At 45.8% G+C, this 22,648-nt stretch overlaps 1 protein-coding gene across 1 annotated transcript in view; it reads left to right on the top strand.

Moving 5' to 3' along the window:
- The window catches only part of gli3 (GLI family zinc finger 3), a 102,812-nt gene that overhangs the window by 69,727 nt on the left and 10,437 nt on the right, over positions 1 to 22,648 (top strand). Inside the window, 6 exon segments of the mRNA XM_069159672.1 lie at positions 5,154 to 5,359; positions 8,799 to 8,960; positions 13,065 to 13,266; positions 14,707 to 14,926; positions 16,652 to 16,765; positions 17,731 to 17,871. Coding sequence (XP_069015773.1) covers positions 5,154 to 5,359; positions 8,799 to 8,960; positions 13,065 to 13,266; positions 14,707 to 14,926; positions 16,652 to 16,765; positions 17,731 to 17,871 — 1,045 coding nt within the window.

Here is a 22,648-nt window from a genome sequence, read left to right on the forward strand (position 1 = left end):
CCCCTTGTCTCAGCTCCCTTTCCTCCCTCCTTGGGTCTCAGCTGGCTCTGTTCCTGTGGCCCTTTGATCTCGGTGAAAGGGTTTGGAGCTTTAAAGTGCTTCTGTTTCCGCTGTCAGGAGCCGCCTCTCTTCCTCCTCTCCTGGTTTAGGCTTTCAGAGCGGTGGCAGCGTTGTGCTGTGCCTGGGTGGGTTAGGGGGCTGGGAGCAGGGTGCGGGTTTCTATGAGGTGGTGAGATTGAGGTGATGTTGTGTGTGTGTGGGGGGGGGGGGAGAAGGAGAGAGAGAGAGGGGGGGGGGGGGGTGCTGTCAGCCTCGGTCAGGAAGAGGACCTGACACCTGACTGATCCCAATTCCCTCCAAACCCCCCCAGTTCCCGCCTCACTTGGCCCCATGTGGCCGCAGGTGCAACGCATGTGCACTATTTCGTCTCTTCGGTTCCCCTCACCATGAGAGCGCCGTATTCAGGGTATCGTACATCCTTCCGTTACAAAATAATTTGGTGTCCAAATTAGCTGCGATGATAGAACTTTGTTGGAGAAGGTTCTTCCCATATATACTACAGTGAAAGGAAAATATCTAGAATTTAAATTAGTTACCATTTACAGTAGGGACTTGTTTTTGTGGGAAACAGATAGGGGGGGGGGGGAAGTGAAGCTCAGGGACCTTTGTGAAGTGCTGGCAGTAAAGGTGCCCAGACAATCATAATATTGATTTGCAATACTTGTACAATTGTCCAAATTTGCCCACAATGAACATTGAGTTGGCACCCAAAGTATCATGATAGTATCAGATGGGGTGATAAGTATATCAGCCATGCAACAAACATAATACTGATACCGAATTAGCTAATGATAGCCTGAATTTATGCAACTGCCAGCTTATCAATTTCATTTTACAGCATGTTAAAAAAAAATAAAAAATAAAAAAACTCCCCACATCAAGTTGAGGTAACTTGAGTATGCAAATAAATAGCATAAAATGTGATTAACTAGTCTAACATCACTCATAGCAACAATTAGGCATCGTCAAAGCCCTGAGATTTACTGTAGACATGACATTGAGTCAAAATAATTGTTGCCACACGTTTCTTTCCCCAAAATGAAATCTACATTTTCCAGCGCATGCCGACCCGTCGCAACCTGCCTCCTGGAGTTGAAGCGGTCCAGAAGCTGTGGATGAAAACACGATGCTCCCCCAACAGTCTCACTTGTTGCATTATTGGATTTTGACTCCACCAACGTCCTTTAACTCTTCTGCAAAGCGCACATCATCTTATTTCATGCGCGACCGTGTCATGCTTGGGCTAAAAGCATTTCGCAAAGCACGGTTTTTCTATTTTAGCCGACCGCTGTGTCAATACCAGCAGGTCGAACTGCTGTGCCACAATGATACCTTCTGTGCCTGAGTGAAGTCATCAACCTTCACCGCAACTGCGTGTTGCTGCAAGCTTTCCTCCACAGAAGGAATTATTAGTGTTGATATAACCTTGTTTCAAACAAAGAGTCAAGCTCTGTTTACATGAACGCACACCCCTCCGGGAAACCTCAAAACCTTTTGGGGGCATATTTACACTTGGCAAGTGTATATTCATCCAGTGAAATAAGACGACAGTTTAAAATCCACAGACCGCGCCGTGTAAACATGCGATGTCTTAAAGAGGCGCTGGCTGGTTTTAAGCGAGGCCACGTGAAAGGAAATGGCTTCCACATGTCGTGAGTTCGGTGCTCTCTTCGTGCTCCGTTTTCAGGATGTCTCATTTGAGGGTTAATAGGAATTATATACCTATAAAAGGAAGTGTAGGAGTGAAGTTTTTTTTTTTTTTTCACCCCTCTGTGGTGAGAAGAAGCTTGCGAACCCTGCGGTACAGCTTTGATGTAAATCTCAAAATCAGGTGCATCTAAGACGCCACTTCATCGGCGCACACACACACACACACACACACACACACACACACACACACACACACACCTAATCGCACATCAGCGCACACACAGGGTGAACATTCCTGCACACACACACTGCACATTGTCAGATTACTTCCTTTTGTCATGTTGATTAATGCATGCTGGCAGATGCTAAGATGATCACGGCCCTGCAGAGAGAGAGAGAGAGAGAGAGAGAGAGAGAGCAGCTGAACATGGAGGACCGGCCACTCGCTTGCGTTTTCTTTCGGAGACACGCCGCACTCCTCCGAACGATCCATCTCTCCGCTGTCCTCCTCAAATCCCCTCACACCTGGCTCCGCTCCCCAGGAGACATCTTTTTTTTTTTTCTTCTTTTTTTTTTTTTTTCCTCCCCTCTTCCTCCCAACTCCCCTAACTCTTCGCTGTCCGCCCTTCCCTCCCGTATTCATAGTTCATATCTTCATGGGTTTCCTCCTCCTCCTCCTGACTACTGTTCATGCTCTAAGCGTCTTCCCCTCCCCTCACATCCTCTCTCCTTCACTTTTTCTTTCCCTTCTCGCCTTTCAACAGGCTGAAATCTTCCTCTTCCTCTGTGCCATTATTTTCCTACTCATCAACATGTGTGCTCTTTTTCCTTTTTCATTTTCTGAACACTTCTTCTTCTCCTCCTCCTCTCAGTACTCGCGGCCTGCCAGTAGGGGTTCTGCTCCTATTCTAAGTTAACTGGAAAAACAAGGTATTTAACTACAAGGGTCAGCGTGGGGAGACGCAGCCAAAACCACGACAGGGTTAATCAGTGTCACGGCAGCCAGAGTGGATGTCTGGCTCCACTCAAATAGGGAAAAGAAAAGAAAAGGAAAAAAAAAAAAAAAAAAAAAAAATCATAAAACTATTTTACCCCTTCCTCCTGTGTTTTTATTTCTATATAGAAAATGTGAAAAACGTCATATGTGGCCATTTCGGGGACATTTGTTCCACATGGTCTGCCATTAAACAGACAGACGCCTGTACTTCCTGGAACCTGAGATGGAAATCAACTTTGAGTTATGTACAAGAAAATGTGAGCAGGTGCAGGACGTGATTAAAAAAATAATAAAAAAAACGCATCTGTTTGTATGAGTTTCTTTTGTGTAATCAGTGACAGAGCAGGTTTAGTGTGTGCGTGTGCGCGCACACACACACACACACACACACCGCTGCGTGCACGAGTGTGTAGGTGAGCACGGTCAGCCATGGGACAACAAAGTGAACATCACTCTGCAGCTGTGTTATGATCTGTGCAAATGAGGCATGTAATGGTGGCGTGTGGGCACATGACTTGCTTATCATAAACACTGCTTCACACACACACACACACACACACACACACACACACACACACCTGTTTTGAAGTGTACAGTTGCCCTCATGATGGCCTGCGAGGTGTCGAGTAAATAAAACATTTATCACGAGTTTTGTTTGACAGCCGACGTGCCAAAACACACTAATCAAATGGAGGTGAAAAAAAACAATACAAAATTCCCACGACCGTCATGTTGAAATGTCACGTATGATCCGGAGAGCTGTCACCTCAGCACACTTTTAACAGAAAGGCTTTAAGAGAGATTCCTCTAATGGTTTCCCCTCCTGTGAGTGCTGTTGTCTGCTTCAGACATGTTGTCACACACTGGAACGCAGTGAAAGCCTTTAAAAAAAAAAAAAAACTCTCCGATAACCCCTTCGGGCTAATTACACAAAGAGTCCTGACGACGAAGTTTTGTATGTGGCCCCGCGCAAACGTGTGTGTGTGTGTGTGTGTGCGTGTGCGTGTGCGCACGCATGTGTGTCTGTCCTCAAGTGTGTGCGTGTGTGTGTGTGCGTGTTGTTTCCGCTCCTCGGTGCTCATTATTGACCCCGGCCTGAGCTCTTTCATTAGGGGGGCTGTGAAGTGGAGGGACGAAGGGGGCCGGTGGGGAATCAGGGGACGGGGCGGAGGTCGTAATTGGGCTGTTCCGCTCCCCCCTGGCCTCGCTCAAGGTCACCGCGAGACAAACTGCGGGCCAGGTCTCTCACTCTTTCCTTCCCCCCTTCGAACCTCCCTCTTAAACCCCCCCCAACCCTCTCTCTCTTTCCCTCTTCCACTCATCCTCCCCTTCTCCTGGGGTCTTTTGTCACAGTAGACCGGTCCACCGGGGAGCCGCAGAGAAGCAGAGGGGCTAATTCAGTCTAATCTTTTAGCCTGTTAATGTCTGGCTGATATGTGGATTTCTCCACATCCTCAGGGGGAAGGCCTTTGTGGTGAAGGCCATCATTATGAAGTTTCCAGGCCCTCCTAACCAATTATAAAGGAGGGAGACAAATTAGTTCATCTCAAACTTGGCTCCTAAGAAGTTTTTTTCCCTGATTGTTCTCAACTTTATTTCACATCTCACACAAAAGAGACAATCCGTAGTAAAAAAAAAGGTTCTCTGTAAAAGGAGAAGCCTGATAGTGCTCCCACTTTTCTATTTCAAGAGGAAAGATCCGGCGCGAGGCTCACCGATGGATTTTGCGCAAGGCCTCGCCGTCACGTACGACTCCTGTACGCGGTTTCAGCTCGGAGCCGAGCACGAAGTCGTCCGAGCGCAGTGAGCGTGGCGGGCGAAGAGTCGGTTGTGGCGCTGGCCCGGCGGTGAGCTCGGTCTAACGTTTCCCTCTGATTAAGACGCAGCGGTGAAAGCTGCCTTTGATCTGAGGAAATGTCTGCGTAGGGAGCAGTAGGAATGCAGCGCTCTCCTCTCTCTGCCTCGCAGACCGGAGGGAGAGAGATACTGTCGCAGTCTGTTTGTCCGGCCTTCCCCACCGCCAGTCCGCCCCTGGTAGGAAAACCTGAACATATCGGGCATGGTTAAATGAACATGATGTCCCGTTAAAAGCCGTGAAGACGTTTTCATTATTTCTGTTTTGTTTACTCAAAATTAGTGACACGAGGGGTCAATGGAATTCAAAGAGGCCGCTCTCTTATATACGTGTTGACTTAACTGGTATTAACAGTGGAAACGGGAGTCCTTTGGGCGGAAATATTGATACCAGGTTCAGCTCAAACCAAACTTCTTTCATACTTAAAACTTCAAAAATGAGTTTTCAAAATGATTTTTGAAACGATGAGCGTCAGCTTTCATCCGTCACATTTTTCCTCAGCAGATGTCAGTGATTTTCAGTTTATAGCCCATGTGTCATGTTTTATCTTTCCCTCCCTCCCTGTGTGTGTGTGTGTGTGTCTCTCCGCAGGCCTCCGGGGCTGGCGGGCAGTCCGGCTTTCTCCGACATCTCCCTCATTCGGATCTCGCCCCAGCGGAACCCGTCGGTGGGGGCGGAGTCGCCCTTCCACCCGCCGCACCCCTACATCAACCCATACATGGACTACATCCGCTCCCTCCACAGCAGCCCCTCCATCTCCGTTCTGTCAGCCACCCGGGGCCTCAGCCCTGCAGATGGTGAATAAAGTGAAACGTACACCGACAGGCGACGCGCACGCACGCACACACGCACACACACACACACACAACCTCAGAGGTGAAGAAATCAGGCCTCAATAGACCCTTAAAAAAAAATGATTGTTGAAATTGATTAGTGAGGTTCGATTGCTCTTAGGAGGACTCTTAGTTCTGCGAATCAGTTTAATTCCTGTTGGAGATCAGAGGAGGTCAGGTGAGAGACCAACCAGATCCATCTCTATTAAGACCCGGGGGGTTGGTGAGATGTTATCTGAGTGAGGGAGCTGCTTGGATGGACTATTATGAGTGCATTGCTATCCGCGTGGGTGGGGGCGCAGGTTGGAGGGAGATAATCCTTTTGATCTGTGAGTCATGTCAGAGACCTCAGGAGGACGCATCAGTGAGCGGCAGGGTCACATACAGTTGTACCGCGCGCACCGAGGGGAGGTCGGATTCAAGTTCAGGGTCGCGAAGGGGGGGGGCCAGGGGGGGGAGGGGGCAAGGAGGGTGGGTTGTTCTGGCGTCCTGCGGGGAGCATTTGTTTCTTTGAGATCACAAAAATGGATTCAGACCGGGAAATCAATCGAAGAAGGACGCCTGAACCAGCTGAATAATATAAAATAAAAATGATTCTAAATATCAATGCTGAAACTAATAAGAGGTAAACGCACACTCAACAAATAGGATGAATCCAATTCTAGCAACTTAGTGTTGCGTGATTAAAAGACTGATACCGATTTTAGTATTTAATAGCGCTGAAATTAGGGCTGGGTGACTTTTTAAGGTACATGGATATATTTGAAAATGAGATATAGACTGAAAGAATATCATTTACGTCAATGGAGTTCGATGCTACATTACGTAACCCTGAGGAATAACTGAACATAAAACACACCGAGCGACAGAGAGAGAGCAGGAGAGTGAGAACAGGAGCATCGCTAACTGCTAAGCTGAAGTAACTAACGGATCTAAATAGCTTGTAAACAACTGTGGTGGGATCAGTGAGAAAGCTTCTAAAACAAGGATGGAGAGATGTGAGCTGAACTCGTGGAAGTTTAAATGTACGGCGGGTAATTAGTCACCGTGATGAAGATATTAGCAAATAAACTGGGTTGAGAGAGCAGCAAACCGGCAACTGGAAACAAAAGAATTAGACTTACTGCGGCGCGCCATACATTCTCGGAGGTCGGGCTAGTTTTGAAATTTCTTATCGGGTTTTTATTTTATATCTTTTTTTTATTTTTTGTATTTTGCACCGTACAGAGTCATCTTATAAAAGAGCTTATTTGCCAAATATCTACATTCACCTTATAGGTCTTGCAAAGGCCCAGTGATTAATGCCCTCGCGTCCTGAGCAATCAGCCTTTTCGGCTCTTCGGCAGCACAGCCCCACTCTAGCTCCTGGCCTTGTGTTGAAGTGTATTCCTGAGATGGCAGGTAGCAACGGGCATTTCCTCTGCACCGGCACACTCTCCTTCATCTCATCCAGGTCTGTTAAGAGCGGCTTCGAAGTGAAGACCGAGAGTCTCTGCGTGCAGCCTCACTCAACCCTTCTCCTGCACTCCAGCGTCGCTCTTTGAAAACTGGAAGTATATACTCAAGCTCTAAACTCTCTAGCCTCCAATTTTCCATTACCGCAACATAATGCGCGCCAGGCTCCGATTGCTTTAAATCAAAATAGTCCCTCCAACCTACCACACGATCCTCTTTCCCTTCATAATGCTGTGAATTGTGAATGAGGCACCTAATTACTCCTTTAATCAATCCGGTGATTAATTAACCCATCAGCTTTTGTGTTGTTAGTATATCACCACGCTTACAGGGAGCCGGCTTCTTCAATATGCAAAGATTTTTTTTTTTTCTACCCAAAAGTACATTTAAATAATGATGAATTAATTAACAGAATCTAATGGAGATTTAAAGTGGGTGGGATTTAGTGCCACCCTCTTGCTGCCACACATTTGCTTTCTTTTTTTTTCTTCTTTTTGCCCCCGCCCCTCCTCTCAATATTTCTCTCTTTTCTATAAGAGAACGGGTTCAGAGGTAAGCTTGCCCCTGATCCTATTGTTGTGCTAAAGGAGCACCCGGTGGCTCACCAAGTCCTGAGGCATGTCTCTGCCTTCTCCACGTCGAGTGCCACACTGTCAGCCTTCCCCCACTCCCCACTTTTTTTTTTTTGCCCCCAGGATCGCACTCTGATGCCAGCGTTTCTGATTTAGAAATTCAGCAAAGCCCTTTTCTGCGCATGCATGCTGAATGGGACACATTATGGTTGAATGCAAAAGCAAAGCTAAGGCGGAACACTGGAGACAATTAAGAAACTCCCCCCTTCCACTGAAGACATAAAAGCCAGATCGAATTAATTTAGAATTTTTTTTCTTCCATTCATTCAACCAATCGTGGATGCATATTGCAGGCATACAGGCCAGCCTTAAGAGGAAATCTCCTCATACAGTGTTTCTTTATTTATTTTCTCTTTATTTCTTCAATTGGTGGGGGGGGGAAAGGGAGCTGCAGCACTCAGTGGTCTGAACCGATTCCATATTTGCATCCAAAACCACAGTGTTAGTCTTTTTCCTCTCTCTTTCTTTGAATATTTGCATACGGAAGCCCACCACCAGATGTTTATTTTTAGGCTACGGTTCAAGGACTTACAGCACTCTATAACTAAGGGAATGACTTGGAAAAGAGAGACATTTGAAAAAAAAAAAAGAGAAAAAGACAGAGGAAGTGAAGCGGAGGCAGAATCGTCTGCTGTATCTTTGTGCATGCAGATCTATCTGGGCAGATTTAGGCCTTTTGTTTTCCTGTAGAGTTTAAAGGAGCAGAGTCGAGGAGCAGGTTGCATATCTGCAGACTGCAGCCCGGATGTGTAAAACACACGAGCATCATCTTTGGCAAAAGATGTGTCAGCCCACATACTCTTACCACACACAAATACAGTATATACTGTACACACTCGCGCGCTCTCTCTCTCCGAGTGATCAAGGAACAGTGAGGAGAGGAGAAAGGGCTGTTTAAGAATTGCATTGTAAGACGATCAGTTATGCCGTCCTCGGCATGAATGCATCAATCAAACACTAATGCACACTCACTGTAATCTCTGAGCAAGCACCCGCTAATCCCCAGTGAGGCTCTCCACTTCAGGTGATACTCCCCGTGCAGCTGTGTTGCTCAACTTGACGGTGTTGCTAATGTGCTCATTACCGTTCTGCTGAGCTGATTATCATCCAATGTAAATGAACGCAAGTTTCGCAACGCTGTGCAGGTGCTCTCCCCGTCACGCGTGTCTCGCCACCTAATCACTTTTGTCCTTCCCCTTTCTTGTCTTGTTTATTTCCTCGTCCATAACCTTCACTTTTTGTCTTCGTTTTGTTTTGTTTTTCTTCCGTCGCCTCGTTTCCATTTTGCTGACCCGACCTTTTCTCCTGCTCTCCAGCCCCTCACACGGGTCTGACCACAGCCGAGTACTACCACCAGATGGCTCTGCTGGCGGGCCACCGTAGCCCGTACGCAACCGACCTCCTCCCGTCTGTGGCGTCCACGGCCGGGGCCAGCAGTGCCAGCGCCCTGCACATGGAGTATCTGCAGGCCATGGACAGTAAGTCTGCACCGATCTGAACATATAAACAAACACAAACTCCTCCCAAGAGGGGCTTCTCATAAGTATTGGTTATTATGACACGAGGTTCAAAGCTCTAACCAGATTCAGCAATTTGTTCGAGAGGGAGTTGAAGGACACGGGAGGGTTTTTTTTTTTTTTTTAAAGGACTATTATTCATTATTCTGTTTTTTTCTTTGTTTTTTTTATACATCCATGTTAGGTTTGCACTGTTGCTAGGAAAACCGCATCTCCAAAAAATATCAACTTTTCATGAACTGTTTTCTGCTTTTTCACCAAGCATTTTACAGATAATCCAATAGGCTTTTAAATGGTTTGTTTAATTTAGGAAACGGGATAAATTTGTCATAAAGGAGCACTTAATCCTTCATTCTTTTCTACAGAATTAAACACTACCAAATATAGAGATGTGTGGTTTTCATTGGACCAGTGACTTTATGCATTTTTTGAATGCTTTTATCCAGCCCATTAAGCACAGATTTGTTGATCTGCAGATCAAACAATGTCTAAGCATCTAGGTTAAAACCGGGATTACGTGCGGTTGAAAAGTGAAAGGTTTTTACACCACTACACACGGGGGCTATATTGTAGTATGTGTCAGGTCCTAACTACCGAACGAAATGCTGCTATTATTAGAAATGGTGTTGAATTAACAGATTTGGAGTCTACGTTCTTATGAAAAATAACAAATTTAGCCCCGCTACTGAAGAGACACCTACCACATCCATCCTTAGTGGTATAGCACCTTGAAGTATTATGGGTACCTGCACATTAAAGCATGGGTGGCCCCAGAGGGAATTCAACCATTAAATTGCGCTTTTCACAATGCACCTATACTGTACTATATATAGATCGAGCTACACCTCAACCATGGCGAGGAGGGATCTGCAACTTTTACTGTGACACGCTTTAAATGAGCTATTGTCTTATGGTGTTGGGCTCGGGACTGTGTGCAGAGGACTTATGCTAATGAGTTATTTTAAAGTGTAAATAGGAAATTAAACGCACACTGAATCTTAGAAAGGTCGGACAGCCTCACCCCGCTCCCTTTGATGAGAATGTATTTAGTCAGGCAGACGCTGCTTTCATGGAAATCCGGGGTGAAGTTCCCCCTATTCCTCAGTATAAACTAATTAAAACTAGCCAAACTTCTGCGGGTATCAGAAAATTAATTGCTATTAAGTGGGAATTGGAATGTCCCACCATTCATCACTGGAGAAATCCTTTCTTCTGTGTCACTTTTTAAGATTAATAGACTGAAACAAAACAATTAGCGGCTAAATTTAAGTGGAGATGCGGCGCTCCTCACTTAAAAATCGCCTGTGATCATTGCTGGTAATAACTCATCATGTTTCAACAATGTGTGTTCCTATGCCTGAAAAATTAACACTTTAAAGCTTTGGTGGATTTCAGGAGAAAAAAAAAAAAAAAACATACAAAGAGCAGAGTCTATCAAGAGGCTTTCGCTAATAATCTGGGCTACCATGTTACTGCAGCTATTTTAGTCTATTTCAAATCAGTGTAATTACCTTCAGAGAGAGCTCTGTTAATGAAACAATGGGCCTGTCCTGCCTATTTGTGCTTTAATGGGCTATTGTCTACGTTCGTACAGCCTAATTAGCAGCATAGCTCTCATAGATCACTATGACCAAAGTCTACGCTACTCCAAGGTCTTTATTTGTGGTCCGTATTAGCTAATTTACGTTTGTTTTTTTTCCTACTAATAGAAAGTTGTTTTTCATATAAACAAGTTGGCTTTTAGTAATGTTTAAACATTGTAAACACTGCAACTGTTTCATATAAGCGGATTAATTGTAGCTATTAATTATAAGGTAACACCTTCAATAGGTTTTGCCTGTAAAGCATTTATAGGCAATATAAACATTTAATAATTGTAAATAATACATTATAATGTAGCTGTAAACAGATGTTTATTAATCTATTTGTCAACAACTATAACTCAGGAGGGGCTTGCGGGCACTTGTATGTGGAAGCTGGTGTGTGAATAGATTGTAGAAAAACATTGCAGTAACACAGTTTTTAAAATATAAAGCATAACTTCATTGAGAAGTGATAATTGCTGACAAATGAATAAACATATAAAAATGTCTTACCTACAACTTGCTTCATAGTGTGCTGTAAACTATTAAATACACTAAAATATAAAAATGTATTTCTTGAACCGTATGTTTAGCAAATAACTATCTATTAAGAAACACTTGATCTTCACAATTACAAAATAATAGTCATTTCAGAGCAGGATAATAGTGTAACAGTGCATTTACATCTCCATGTCAAGTTTTATATTGCACCCAAAAAAGAAAAGAAAAAGTGGGCAGTCTTATATTTATACTCCATCCCTCCCCTGTCGTTGCGTCCCTCTCTGGTGGCCCCCCGTTGCGTCGCTCGGGGTTCAACCCCAGTTTTGGAGCCAACTTTTATTTCCACCGCCGTCAGTCTGGCCTGTCTGAGCCCTCCCTGGCCATGAGAATTAATGGCGCGGCGAGTAACCAGCCATCCCGTCCATAAATCAAGAGGAAATTAGAGGGACAGTGCCGCTACGAGCCGGGACGCTCCTCTCTCTGTCTCCCCGGTTGGCCGATTTATCATTTGGGCTGTGCATTAATAAACACCACTCCCATGAGGCTTCGCAGTGGTGGGACACGGGTCCTGCTCCTCAGCAATACCCCCCCCCCCGCCCCGCCCCCTCCCACCCCATCCCCTCCTCCTAATTCACTACAAGTGGAGGCTGTCCCTAACACTCACTTCAGCTTGTGTCAGATGTGTCAAATTTGGGACGTAGAAGGTTGGATTTGTTCAAATAAGAAGGATGCGAGATCTTTTTGGCTGAAGATAACATATATGATTCTAGCTGGATCCCAAAAAAATCTGTCACGTGACAGACTACATTGTATTTTGCTATTGTGTGTGCTCAAGGGTTTGCATATGTGCACATCCTCCCCAGCGGCCCCTTCACTAATATAAAGAAAAAGACAACAACAAAAAAAAGAGAGAGAGAGATGTTCCATATAATGACAATGTAAAGGGGTTGTGTTGCTCTCCATACAAGCTCCATGCCGGAGAAGAAACTCAGGCCTACGTATGCCAGAACACCACCGCTGCCACCACAGCGCTATCCAGGCACACGCATCCACATCCACACACTCTGATTACCATGTGAATGGAGCGTTCTGCAATCGTTGGATGTGTCAAACGGGAGATGGAGCATTTACGTTTGGGAGATGGATGGATTGTGGGGGACGTAAATATGGGGGTGGGGGGTATGAGGGGTTCGGGTGGGGGGGGGGGGGGGGGGGGGTTATCGGGGCTGCGTAAGCTGGTTTTGTTTGCCTTTATAAAATAACTCAAAATGTTTTATTTCCAAGTCTTGAGTCACAAAGTCATTGTGTCAGTTCACGCACAAAAGCACGACATCCCCTCAGCGCTCCCCCCCCCCCTCCTTCCATCTCTCCCTGTTTTTCTCTGTCTTGTTTGTGACATCTCCACGTGAAAAGACAACAAAAGTCATGTTTTAATCTCTACCCGTGGCTCATTGTATGTGCAGAGAGAATGGTTGTGCCGTTTCCGCCTTTTACCTTTTCAAAACCCCTTTTAGTATTTCCAGTCAACACTGATTGCATTTGAATAACGAGTCAAATTGGACTTGATTAAATATTACCATACACAGTCAGAGCATTTCTCCAACATAAAAGGCATGTTTTCTCATGGATGAAATGCAAGCAGTGCATCAAGTGACAGCCGAACACTCATTCAGATGAGCCTTTTGTCTAATGATTGACAAAAATGTCATCTGTTAGGGTTAGATTAGGTTAGAGTTTGGATGAAGTCAAACAGGAAATCGTGTGTAAACCGGGAAATGCTCTTCTCTGATAATTTCTTGGAATTTAACTGATGCTTTTCTCTTCCCCCCCCCCCCCCCCCCCCCAAAAAAAAAAAAAAAAAAAAGACAAAACGAAGGAGCTGATAAGGGTTCATTTACAGTTGTTAAGCTTTCACTTTCACAGCAGCCACTTGGCACTCATTCCTTTCCTGGAACCTTACTCCTATTCCCTCTGCTTTCAGGCTCCCGTTTCTCGAGCCCGAGGCTCCCATCCCGACCCAGCAGGAAGCGCCCGTTGCCCATCTCGCCGCTCTCCGAGCACAGCTTTGACCTGCAGACCATGATCCGCAACTCTCCCAACTCCCTCGTCACCATGCTCAACAACTCCCGCTCCAGCTCCTCCACCAGCGGCTCCTACGGTCACCTCTCCGCTGGAGCCATCAGGTAGCAGGCTGCGTTTTGAAAACTTCCCTGCATGAATTATTCTTAAAGATTTCAGGTTATTAAAGTTATTTTTATTTTCACGGGCTGATGTCATAAAGGTTTATCTCTGCTTGGACGTGAGACTTAAAACCTCCTGAAAATTCCCATCCCTAATTTTCTTTCAACGTGGTCATTCAGGAATTAGCATCCGCCCGTAATGTAATCAAAACGACAGAATCTCCCCAGGAGGGATTGATGTCGTAAATGACTTTCTAATATCATTGATTGGTATTTTCCATACAGCATCCTTGTTGTGGAAAACCTCTGTATTTCCCTCTGGATGCTACCGTATTATTCTGCACTATCAATGTCTATGACAGAAGGTTAAAGAAAGTGTGTGGTGCAGTGAATAAGTGTGTGTGTGTGTGTGTGTGTGTGTGTGCGTGTGCGTGTGCGTGTGCGTGTGCGCGCGCTGTCCATGTCAAACCCCCATGTGGGTGACGATCTCCCAGCCAGCGAGTCAGCCGGCGTCCCCGGCGGCTTGTGTCAGTCATCCAGTACACCTCGTGGAAACATCGCATACATCACGCCCCGGTACCGGAGGATCGCAAAGGGAAGCAAAAGAAAAGAGTAGAGACGGGAAAAGGAAAGATACATTGCCCCACCCACAGCCATTGATCAGCAATCTGTAAGAAGAGCCTGATCAATCATGCTGCACACTCAGCCACTGTCCAAGTGACAGGGCCCAAATAGCCAGAGCCAACAGACTGATGAGTGATTTGACAAGCGGATGGGCCCCCAAATGTGTCTCGGCCCATTGATTTCCACTCGGCTCGTAATAAGATCAGCAGACATATGGGTCGCAGTGAGAGCGAAAGCGTCGGGGCTCAGGATGAATGGAGGCCACTGCTGTTGAGCCACACAGATCTGTGTTTATCTGGCGGTTCACCAGTGGTTTTACAGACCCCGGAGGAGGCTTGGTGGCTTCTGGGGTCAACAAAGTTAGCTCAGGTTGTGGGTTAATAAACTACAGAGGAAACAACTCTCCTGCGCAGAGACTGAGAAATAATTCTGCTTCACTTACGTGGCTATAAGATACACTGCAGATTATTTATCATCTGTATCATTTGCCCAGTGGAGGAATGACATACTGCCTTACAGAGACCACATGATAATTCACTGTGTTAACAAGCCGAACACCTCATTGGCAGGGATTTGCCGACAGTCCCGTGGTTCCAGCATTACCACACCGTCTCCTGTCAGATTGTCCTCAGGGATGAGGAGCTATCCAGAACAATCCATTTACTCACTATCTTTCCCCCTTTTTTTTTTTTTTTTTTTTTTTTTTTTTTGCCTCATTGCCTTTGCAACTGATGTTTTAGTGAAGTTGGGACTTTAGTTTTATGATTATTTTATACACTATAACTGGTCTGCCTTCCCATTTCCTTCTGCTCTCTCCAGCCCAGCGTTAAGCTTCGCCTACCCTCCGACCCCGGTGGCATTGCACGTGCACCAGCAGCTAATGGGTCGTCAACCGGGCATCGTGGGCTCCGCCTTTGGCCACAGTCCTCCCCTCATCCACCCGACGCCAGCCTTCGCCACCCAGCGACCCGTGCCTGGCATCCCCCCATCCGGGCTGAGCGCCAGCGAGCGCTCGGCCATCTCCAACGACTCCACGCAGGTGAGAGCGGCGGGCCGGCGCCTCTGCGATTCATCATCACGGGTAATAGATAGCGGCGTCGCATGCCAGCCGCGTCTTGAGCGAAACGCAGCGAGCTAACGTGGTACAGGCAGGACCCCCCCCCCCCCCCCCCCCGCCCCTCGGCGCGCTCCTCTCCTGGGAGTTTCCTCCTACTTGTGTTGTCTCTTGTTTTTTAGACTGCCGAGCGCGGCCCACAACGTGCCTGCAGCAAACAACAAGGGGCTTGTTAGCATAGAATCCCACCGCTGACTCCATTAATCACGAGAGAGGGAACAAGGATATAGAAAGGGAATATTGACATGGATGGATGGATCCGAAGGGGCTTTTTCTCTCCTTCCTCAACCCCTTACTGTATGTGCGGGCCCACGTCTGAAGTAAATATTCAATGTTTATTACCCATCCACCCCGCTGTTTCCCATTCCTTGAATTTTTACATTATCACAAATGAGGCCTCATTCAAATTGGGCGCACCAAAATTGCCTTTCCTGAATAAACAGAATATTGCTTCGGGGCCACAGCTGGATATCAAAGATAGGGCAAATGTGTTCCATGTAGCAGAGACTGAGAGGTTGTCGCGTCCGGTGAAAAACTCAATATTATGGAAAAACCATTTTCAGGAGCAGAAATCCAACAAAACCCATCTCCTTTCCAAGAAGTTAAAAACTCCTTGGTGATTCTTTCAGCAAGCTCGGTATGCAACAAGAATTCCCCCAAGAGCACATTTAAGCCGGGGCCAACGTCAGGTCATCCATTGGCTGAATTGGTTCATGAGTATGTTTTAATTGCAATGATTAGGGTAGCTAATGTGATACACTGAATTGCATAGTTTTTCATTAACTCAGTTAAAGCTCTTATCTGGGACTTGGGATGCAGGAATCATTATAGTTCAACCACAGTTGTGTTTTTTTTTCTGGCTGATTAAATAAATGAGGGATTGACTTATAAGCATCACATGCATTTTTAATAAAACCATAAAGGGATAAAACCAGAAATATCAGGAAATTTAAAAAAAAAAAAATGTAATTATCCATGAAGACAACACAATGCAAGGCAGTGGACTGGTTCTTCTGGCCCACAGGTTTATAATCACTGAAAAATAGAAAATTATCCTATACTACCATACCTGCAGCATCGAAACAGTTTTGTGTTGTGCAGCGAACTATACGCACTCATAAAACAGTCCGGTGTCTATAAGTTCATGACATTGAACACTACAAAGTGCTCCTACCAACATTTATAACATTATAACCAGAAGAACACGACGGCACACAACAATTTGTTTTCGTAACAATAATAATTGTACATTTACAAAATTGACACTGCTGAACAGCATGCTGGGTAGTTGACCAGGTTGCATTAAGAGTCTGTTAATAGCCGGGAGAGGCTCTGTCGTGACATTCAAAGCACAAACAGTAGTGCTTTGTGAAAGGCTGGACAAGAAACGTACAGCATCAGTCCACATCCAGCTCAGCTGTGCTCATCAGTTTGTATTCGGCTCAACTGCGCTCATTACACCTGCCCGGTGTACCCCTCCCACTCTCCACCCCCTGCAGCTGAGCTAACCACACCCCGCCACCACACACTGTTACGCTGCCAGAATCGTAAAAAAAATACCAACCGGTACGAAGTCAACACGATGCCACCGGAGGCTCAAAATGATCAAATCCTAGTTGTAAATGCTGAAGTATTTTTTTCTTTCCACAGGCCAAACCAACGAGTGAATCCGCTGTGAGCAGCACAGGCGACCCGATGCACCACAAACGCTCCAAAATGAAACCGGAGGAAGAGTTGCCGAGCCCAGGCGTGTTGAGCGTACAGGTGGGGATTGACTTCACTTATGAAAATGATCAATATTTATTCTCACATACAGAGTCCATTGGCATACTGAAACTATCTGTCAGAACCGTTTCATGTTTTGGCAAAAACTAAAACACTAAATTCACCAGTTTGGGATTATTTATGGATTTTTTTTTTTTTTTTTTCACCAGAATAAGGAACCTATATAAATGCTGGAAACCTGCCAAAGTGGCTACAACAATAAACCAGCCACAGTGTGTATTTATATACCTGCATTTGGCTGCATGTTGGTGTTAGTTTCCCACCCTGCTCTTATCAGTTTCCGAAGCGAAACAATCCATTGATCTTTGGGACACTAGAGGGAAATTGTTTTTTGCTTTTGTTTAATCAAAATTTTAAATGGCTGGATAAAATGAAAGAGAAATGTGATAACAGTAAGTGTTTGCATGTGCAGTAAAAAAAAAAGAAAGAAAAAGAAAACGATATTCAAGCAGCAGCGGATACAGCCCGAGGTGTGAGTGGAAGTCCTGCCTCTCCTGCATTAGCCCCACACCAACTCCCTGCTCTACTCAGCCTAAACTGTGACAGTGAAATATGTCTGAGCTAACAGAGCAAACCTACAGCAGGAAGAGGGGTTTAGATTCCTCAAATACTCGCCCCGGTCCTGTCGTATAACAACCTCCCAAATACAGAGTGGGCCTTTCGGTGCAACATTTCCGCTCTCTGCACTTTTCTCCCATGCAGGCCAGACCAGGCCACGCTCACAGGACCACCGCGGGCAAGACCTGTAACCAATAATTTTTTGGGGCTTTGCCTTTCATGTGAGAAATTGCTTTTATGACAGGTTTGCACAGACTAAAGTTGGGAGGGAGTTCCCTTTGCTTGTGCACTATTATCTGGATCCTGATATTGAATTACACCGATTATTTTATTTGTATACAGTGTTGGTGTTATGATTTTTTTTTTTTTTTGCTATTGTTATTCAGGATCATCCTGACGGGATGACTCTGGTGAAGGAGGAAGGCGACAAGGACGAGAGCAAACAGGAGCCAGAGGTGGTTTATGAGACGAACTGTCACTGGGAGAACTGTTGCCGTGAGTTTGACACCCAGGAGCAGCTAGTACAAGTGAGTACTCTCAAACACACACACAAAAAAAAATCTTACTACATTTCAAACCTACTCCCAATATATTTGATAATAAACATGCACTTATAATATCATTATATCACGTGATTTTTTTTTTTTTTTTTCATATACATTTTTTTTTTTGCTGTAGCTTAATAGTTCCTATATGACAGCATGGAGTTGATTTTCAAAACAAAGAGACCAACTATCAACTGTCCCAACAACACAACAGATGCAGTGTTACGACAGCTTGAGCCCACATGTGCACAGTGGCGATTGTTGACTTTTTTCAAAAGAGGTCTGCTGTGGTGTTTAAACTCACACACACAACACAAGAAGGGAAGAGTGTACTCACCTCAGGATCTCACGTCGGTCAGGGCCTCTGTAGTTGTGGTTCATGTGAAAAAGCCTCCGTGATGTCCGGCTCTCTCTCTCTCTCTCTCTCTCTCTCTCTCTCTCTCTCTCTCTCTCTTGACTTTCAGACTGTAGATCCACGGTCGATTCACATCCAGCGCTCACATCATGCCTGTGGAAATGACAGGGTAGTTTTAACCCAGGAGCAGATGGCCGCCGACCTCTAACCCTGGTTCTGTTCTGTTGGAGGTTTCTTACAGTTTAAAGGCAGTTTTTTCTTCTTTTTTTTTCTTTCCAGTGTTGGAAGTTTTTTTTATTTTATTTTTTTATTCCTGTCCAAGAGTGTTTTTTTTTCTTCCCACTTTGAATGGAGCTAACGTGTTGTGATTTGCGCGCTATAAAAAAAAATACATTCAAAATTGACTTAAAATAGAATTAGCCGCTCGCGTAAACAACATCTCTGCGGGCTAAAATATATGCCGTTTTAATGACGGGACCTCCGACGCGCTTTTGCGATACTTAACCCCCTTGAGATTATGTCGTACTTTCTAAAACGATTTTTTTTTTTTAATCTAAATACGTTTTGCCTATGTGAATTGTTTAGTTTTCACGATAAAAGCTCTGGGTTTTAGGCCAAATCTTGGTGTTGCAATTGCAACTTCGAGCCACCAGGTGTCGCCAGTCTTTGGCGCACGCTCACTGATTAGGACCTTTCACAATAAAGGTTCTAATTATACGCACTGCTTTGGGGTAGAACTTGACTTAACAATAACGGCACAGGACAGCAAATAAAATGGCTTCCGCTATTCTCGTAGAGCCAATTTCAGTCCCAGCAGGCAGCTGATATCTGCCACAAAAGCTCTGAAACACCAAATGGCAGACGGACACAGTTAACAAACAGCTGGTGAACACAGTGGAGTATTTACAGTGGTAGCCGAAGAAGTAGAGTTAAAATGTGAACATTTTTAAGTGCAATGTGCAACGGCACACGGCTCTAAACGAAAGGTAAAGTTTTCCATAACTCCTGCATGTGTAACTAAGTTATTATTTTCAACGCTTTAGACAGTAAACTGAGCATTTGCTAGCTGCTCTTTGGCAGATGATTTATATTTTGGGCAGAGGAGTGTTCCCGCCTGACCTTAGTTCTCCTCCAGAAATCTGCCTGTTCTTGTAGGTAGACAGCGAGACACAGCAGGGCGTTTACAACTGTAGGATGCAGCTCAGAAAACACACACCAGAACCAGCTTACTATAGTATGCTGTGGGAGTTTTCACTGTTTCTCTCCTCAAGCTCAGTAGTTGCCAGCATCATCAACAGAAGCTGTGCTATTCTGGACAATGCCCTCCTATCAGGCCACAACTTCTGCCTGTGTGTCTGGGCAGCAGCAGCAGCAGCCTGCAGTCGGAGTCGGAGCTGCAGGCATTGACTGTTACTGCCGCTGGATTCCTGATTGGATCCAGGGACGGTGGTAATGGGCTCAAAAAGCTGGAGAGCACATCTCACAGCTGAACGGCGTTAACTGATTTGGCGGGTTAAGCCTCCCAGAGTCAAGGATGTGAGCTTTGTGTACTGTACACTGGACCGGACCCCCTCCCTCGTCTGTTATCAGAACTCTCACACTGCCCGGGGTGGGTGGATGGATGGATGGATGGATGGGTGGATGGATGGGGGCTCTCATCGTCCCGCGCCCGAGGGCTCGCTGTAAAGCTAAATATTAATGACATTACAGTGGTGTCGCCCCCACTAGGGCTACTTACACTGACACTATTAGCTCTGCTACCGCCGCGCGGCCTGTGAACCTGTCAGCCAACCGAGAGAGCACACTGAAGTTTATGAAGTGATGAAATTACACCAATATAAGGGACGGTGAAGCGCACGCACGCACACACGCTTGCACACGTGAAACACACATCAGCACACATCTGATAGAAAGATCCTCAGCTCTCCACAGCTGTCTATTTGCCGTCTTGACATTGCAATCCTTAGCTGCGGTGGTAACCCCTATCTATAATTGATATCCTCTGCACGGAATGGGCTGCCTCCCGTGTTTGAAGGGCTCAGCTCAAAGGTTGAGGCTCTTGACAACTTCTTGCCCCTGTTTCAGGAGGCGGGATGAGTTAAGGTGGAGAGGAGAGGAGGGGAAGGACGGCTTCTTAATGGGGTGTGTGGGGGCGGAGGGGGGGGGAGGGATCTTGCTCACATCCTCCCTCCACCCTACTGTAGTCACACCAGGTGGCCATCCAAACAAAGCAATGCCCTCTCATTCCTCCACGTATACTATCCGGGCCTAACCTCGCCAAGCGTGCGCTTATTATCAGATTGCGGTGTAGCAACACAATCCTTATTAGTTTTCCATATTTCCAATCTTGGAATTCTTTTTTTTTTTTTCTTTTCTTTTCTTTTTTTCCTTCCTGGCATTTGACTTTCCGATATTACGTTTTATTTCTCATTTTCTATGCACATGCAGATATGCAGAGAGATGCCAATAAAAAGTCTTCGCCTACAGAATCCCTGCCCTCTAATTCAGCAGAGCGGACGAGAAAATGCTCTTATCTCTCCGCACCCCCCCCCCCCCACCCCCACCCCCCTCCAGTAATAGGATAAGTACAGTATTTGGACCACAGTGGCTCTCCTCACACACTGGGAGGGGTTTGGGGGTGAGGGGGAGGTGGGCCCGGGGGGGGGGGGGGGGGGGGAATGGAGATTTCCATATAACCAAACAATGGAGCGTCCCTTCCCCCTGTACTTGTCTTCTGAAATGGCTTTGGGGGGAAAAAAACATGATGAGAGAAAAAAAAAAACAGTTTCTCCTTGGTTGTAACCGTTTTAACCGCAAGCTTTTGCACAAAGTTTAGACAGGGATTTATATTTGTAAAGTGTGTGTGGAAAAAAAAAAAATGTGACTGACTGCTGTGGTGGCAAACTGAAAAAAAACCCGTCTTTCTGAAGTATTAAAAAAAAAAGAAAAAGTAACGGCTGCACTGATTCAAATGTCCCCTTTTTTTTTTCTTCTTCTTCTTCTTCTTCTTTGTGGTTGGCCTAATTTTTTTTCGAATTAAGCCTTCACAGCCACCCTCATCGCTCTCCACCTTGTTCAAAAAGCACTCCTGCCGCGCTCTTAATGCATATTTTTACCCCCTCAAACATGCTCTTACCATGACATGCCACGGCGTTTCCCTTTATCATCTGCGTTTAAGCGCTCTCGGTGCCGCCGATAAGATAAACATCAGATCTGTGCAATTTGGCTCACTTATCTGGCCTACCCAGTCAGCAAAAGCGAGGCGGGTGTCAATTTTAGTTTGCTGTATTTATTTCATTTATTACATTTCCACTCTCTACACCTCTCCATCGCCCTCCCCTCCGCCCCGCTCGACATTCTTTTGCTTTCCCCATATTTTTTTTTTTTTTTGGGGGGGGGCGCGGACCTCTCCCTCTCTCCCTTTTTCTCTTTCATTTCTGCCCCCCATCCCTCCCCTCTTTCCCCTTGAAGGGAGTACTTTTAAAAGATAAGGCCTGGTGGCTTTAATGTCTCTCTTGATGTAGGCCTTTTTTTTCTCTCCCCCCCCCCTCCCCCCCCCACTCGGGTTTGTCGCCGGAGATGCCAACCCCAACACTCCCATAATTCCCTAATATGGCCTTGCTCAACAATCTTTTTTTTATTATTATTTTCTCATTGATCTATTACTGATTGTTCACCACGGAGAAATCTACGAGGGAGATGTAAAATTAGTTTTACTGCTTTTATAAGCATATTGTCGCCTGTGTGGCAAAGCAGTTTTTGAAGTGGCTGTGGAGTCATTGCTTGCGTGTAAAGGGCATTAAAAAAAAAAAAAAAAGAACAACTACTTCCGGTATGAAAGGTGATCAAATGTGAATCAGCATAAAAGTTTTCATCGCGTAGATTTGACAGATGAATTGCCATCTTTTCTTACTCTCCAGTTTATATATTTGAACATGAACCCAAACCCATATAAAAGCAGTGATCCTGTGTGCTCGCAAAACTCCCAACGGCTGCAAGCAGCAGGCTGACTTTGGCAGGATGTGGCAGACTGTGCAGTATAAAGGTGTGTGTGTGTGTGTGTGTGTGTGTGTGTGTGTGTGTCATGGAGTTGGGGGTCTGTACATGTGTGTTCTCGCTCCCCGTCAGGCCGTCTCCGCCCTCCACAGTTTCCCGTTCTCTCCCGGGCTTGCCTTGCCTTCGTAAGGTGGCGCTGTTATGTCCTCAGAATGGGGGGGGTGTTAAGCTGGCTCTCCCCCCCCGTGCTGCGGCGCCTCCCCGGTGTTGAAGGGAGAGGAGATGAACGCAGGCGCAGTCTGAAGGCAGCTGCCCCGCCCCTCCCTGCCTCCCCCCCCCCCCCCCCCTTCTCTCTCTCTTTCTCTCTGGCTGCTGGCACAGGCCTTTAATTGGTAAAATGCAGATTTT

This window comes from Embiotoca jacksoni, unplaced genomic scaffold (genome assembly GCF_022577435.1).
Source record: "Embiotoca jacksoni isolate LCO1_2020_lvr unplaced genomic scaffold, fEmbJac1.0.p SCAF_25, whole genome shotgun sequence".
Classification (NCBI taxonomy): domain Eukaryota; kingdom Metazoa; phylum Chordata; class Actinopteri; family Embiotocidae; genus Embiotoca; species Embiotoca jacksoni.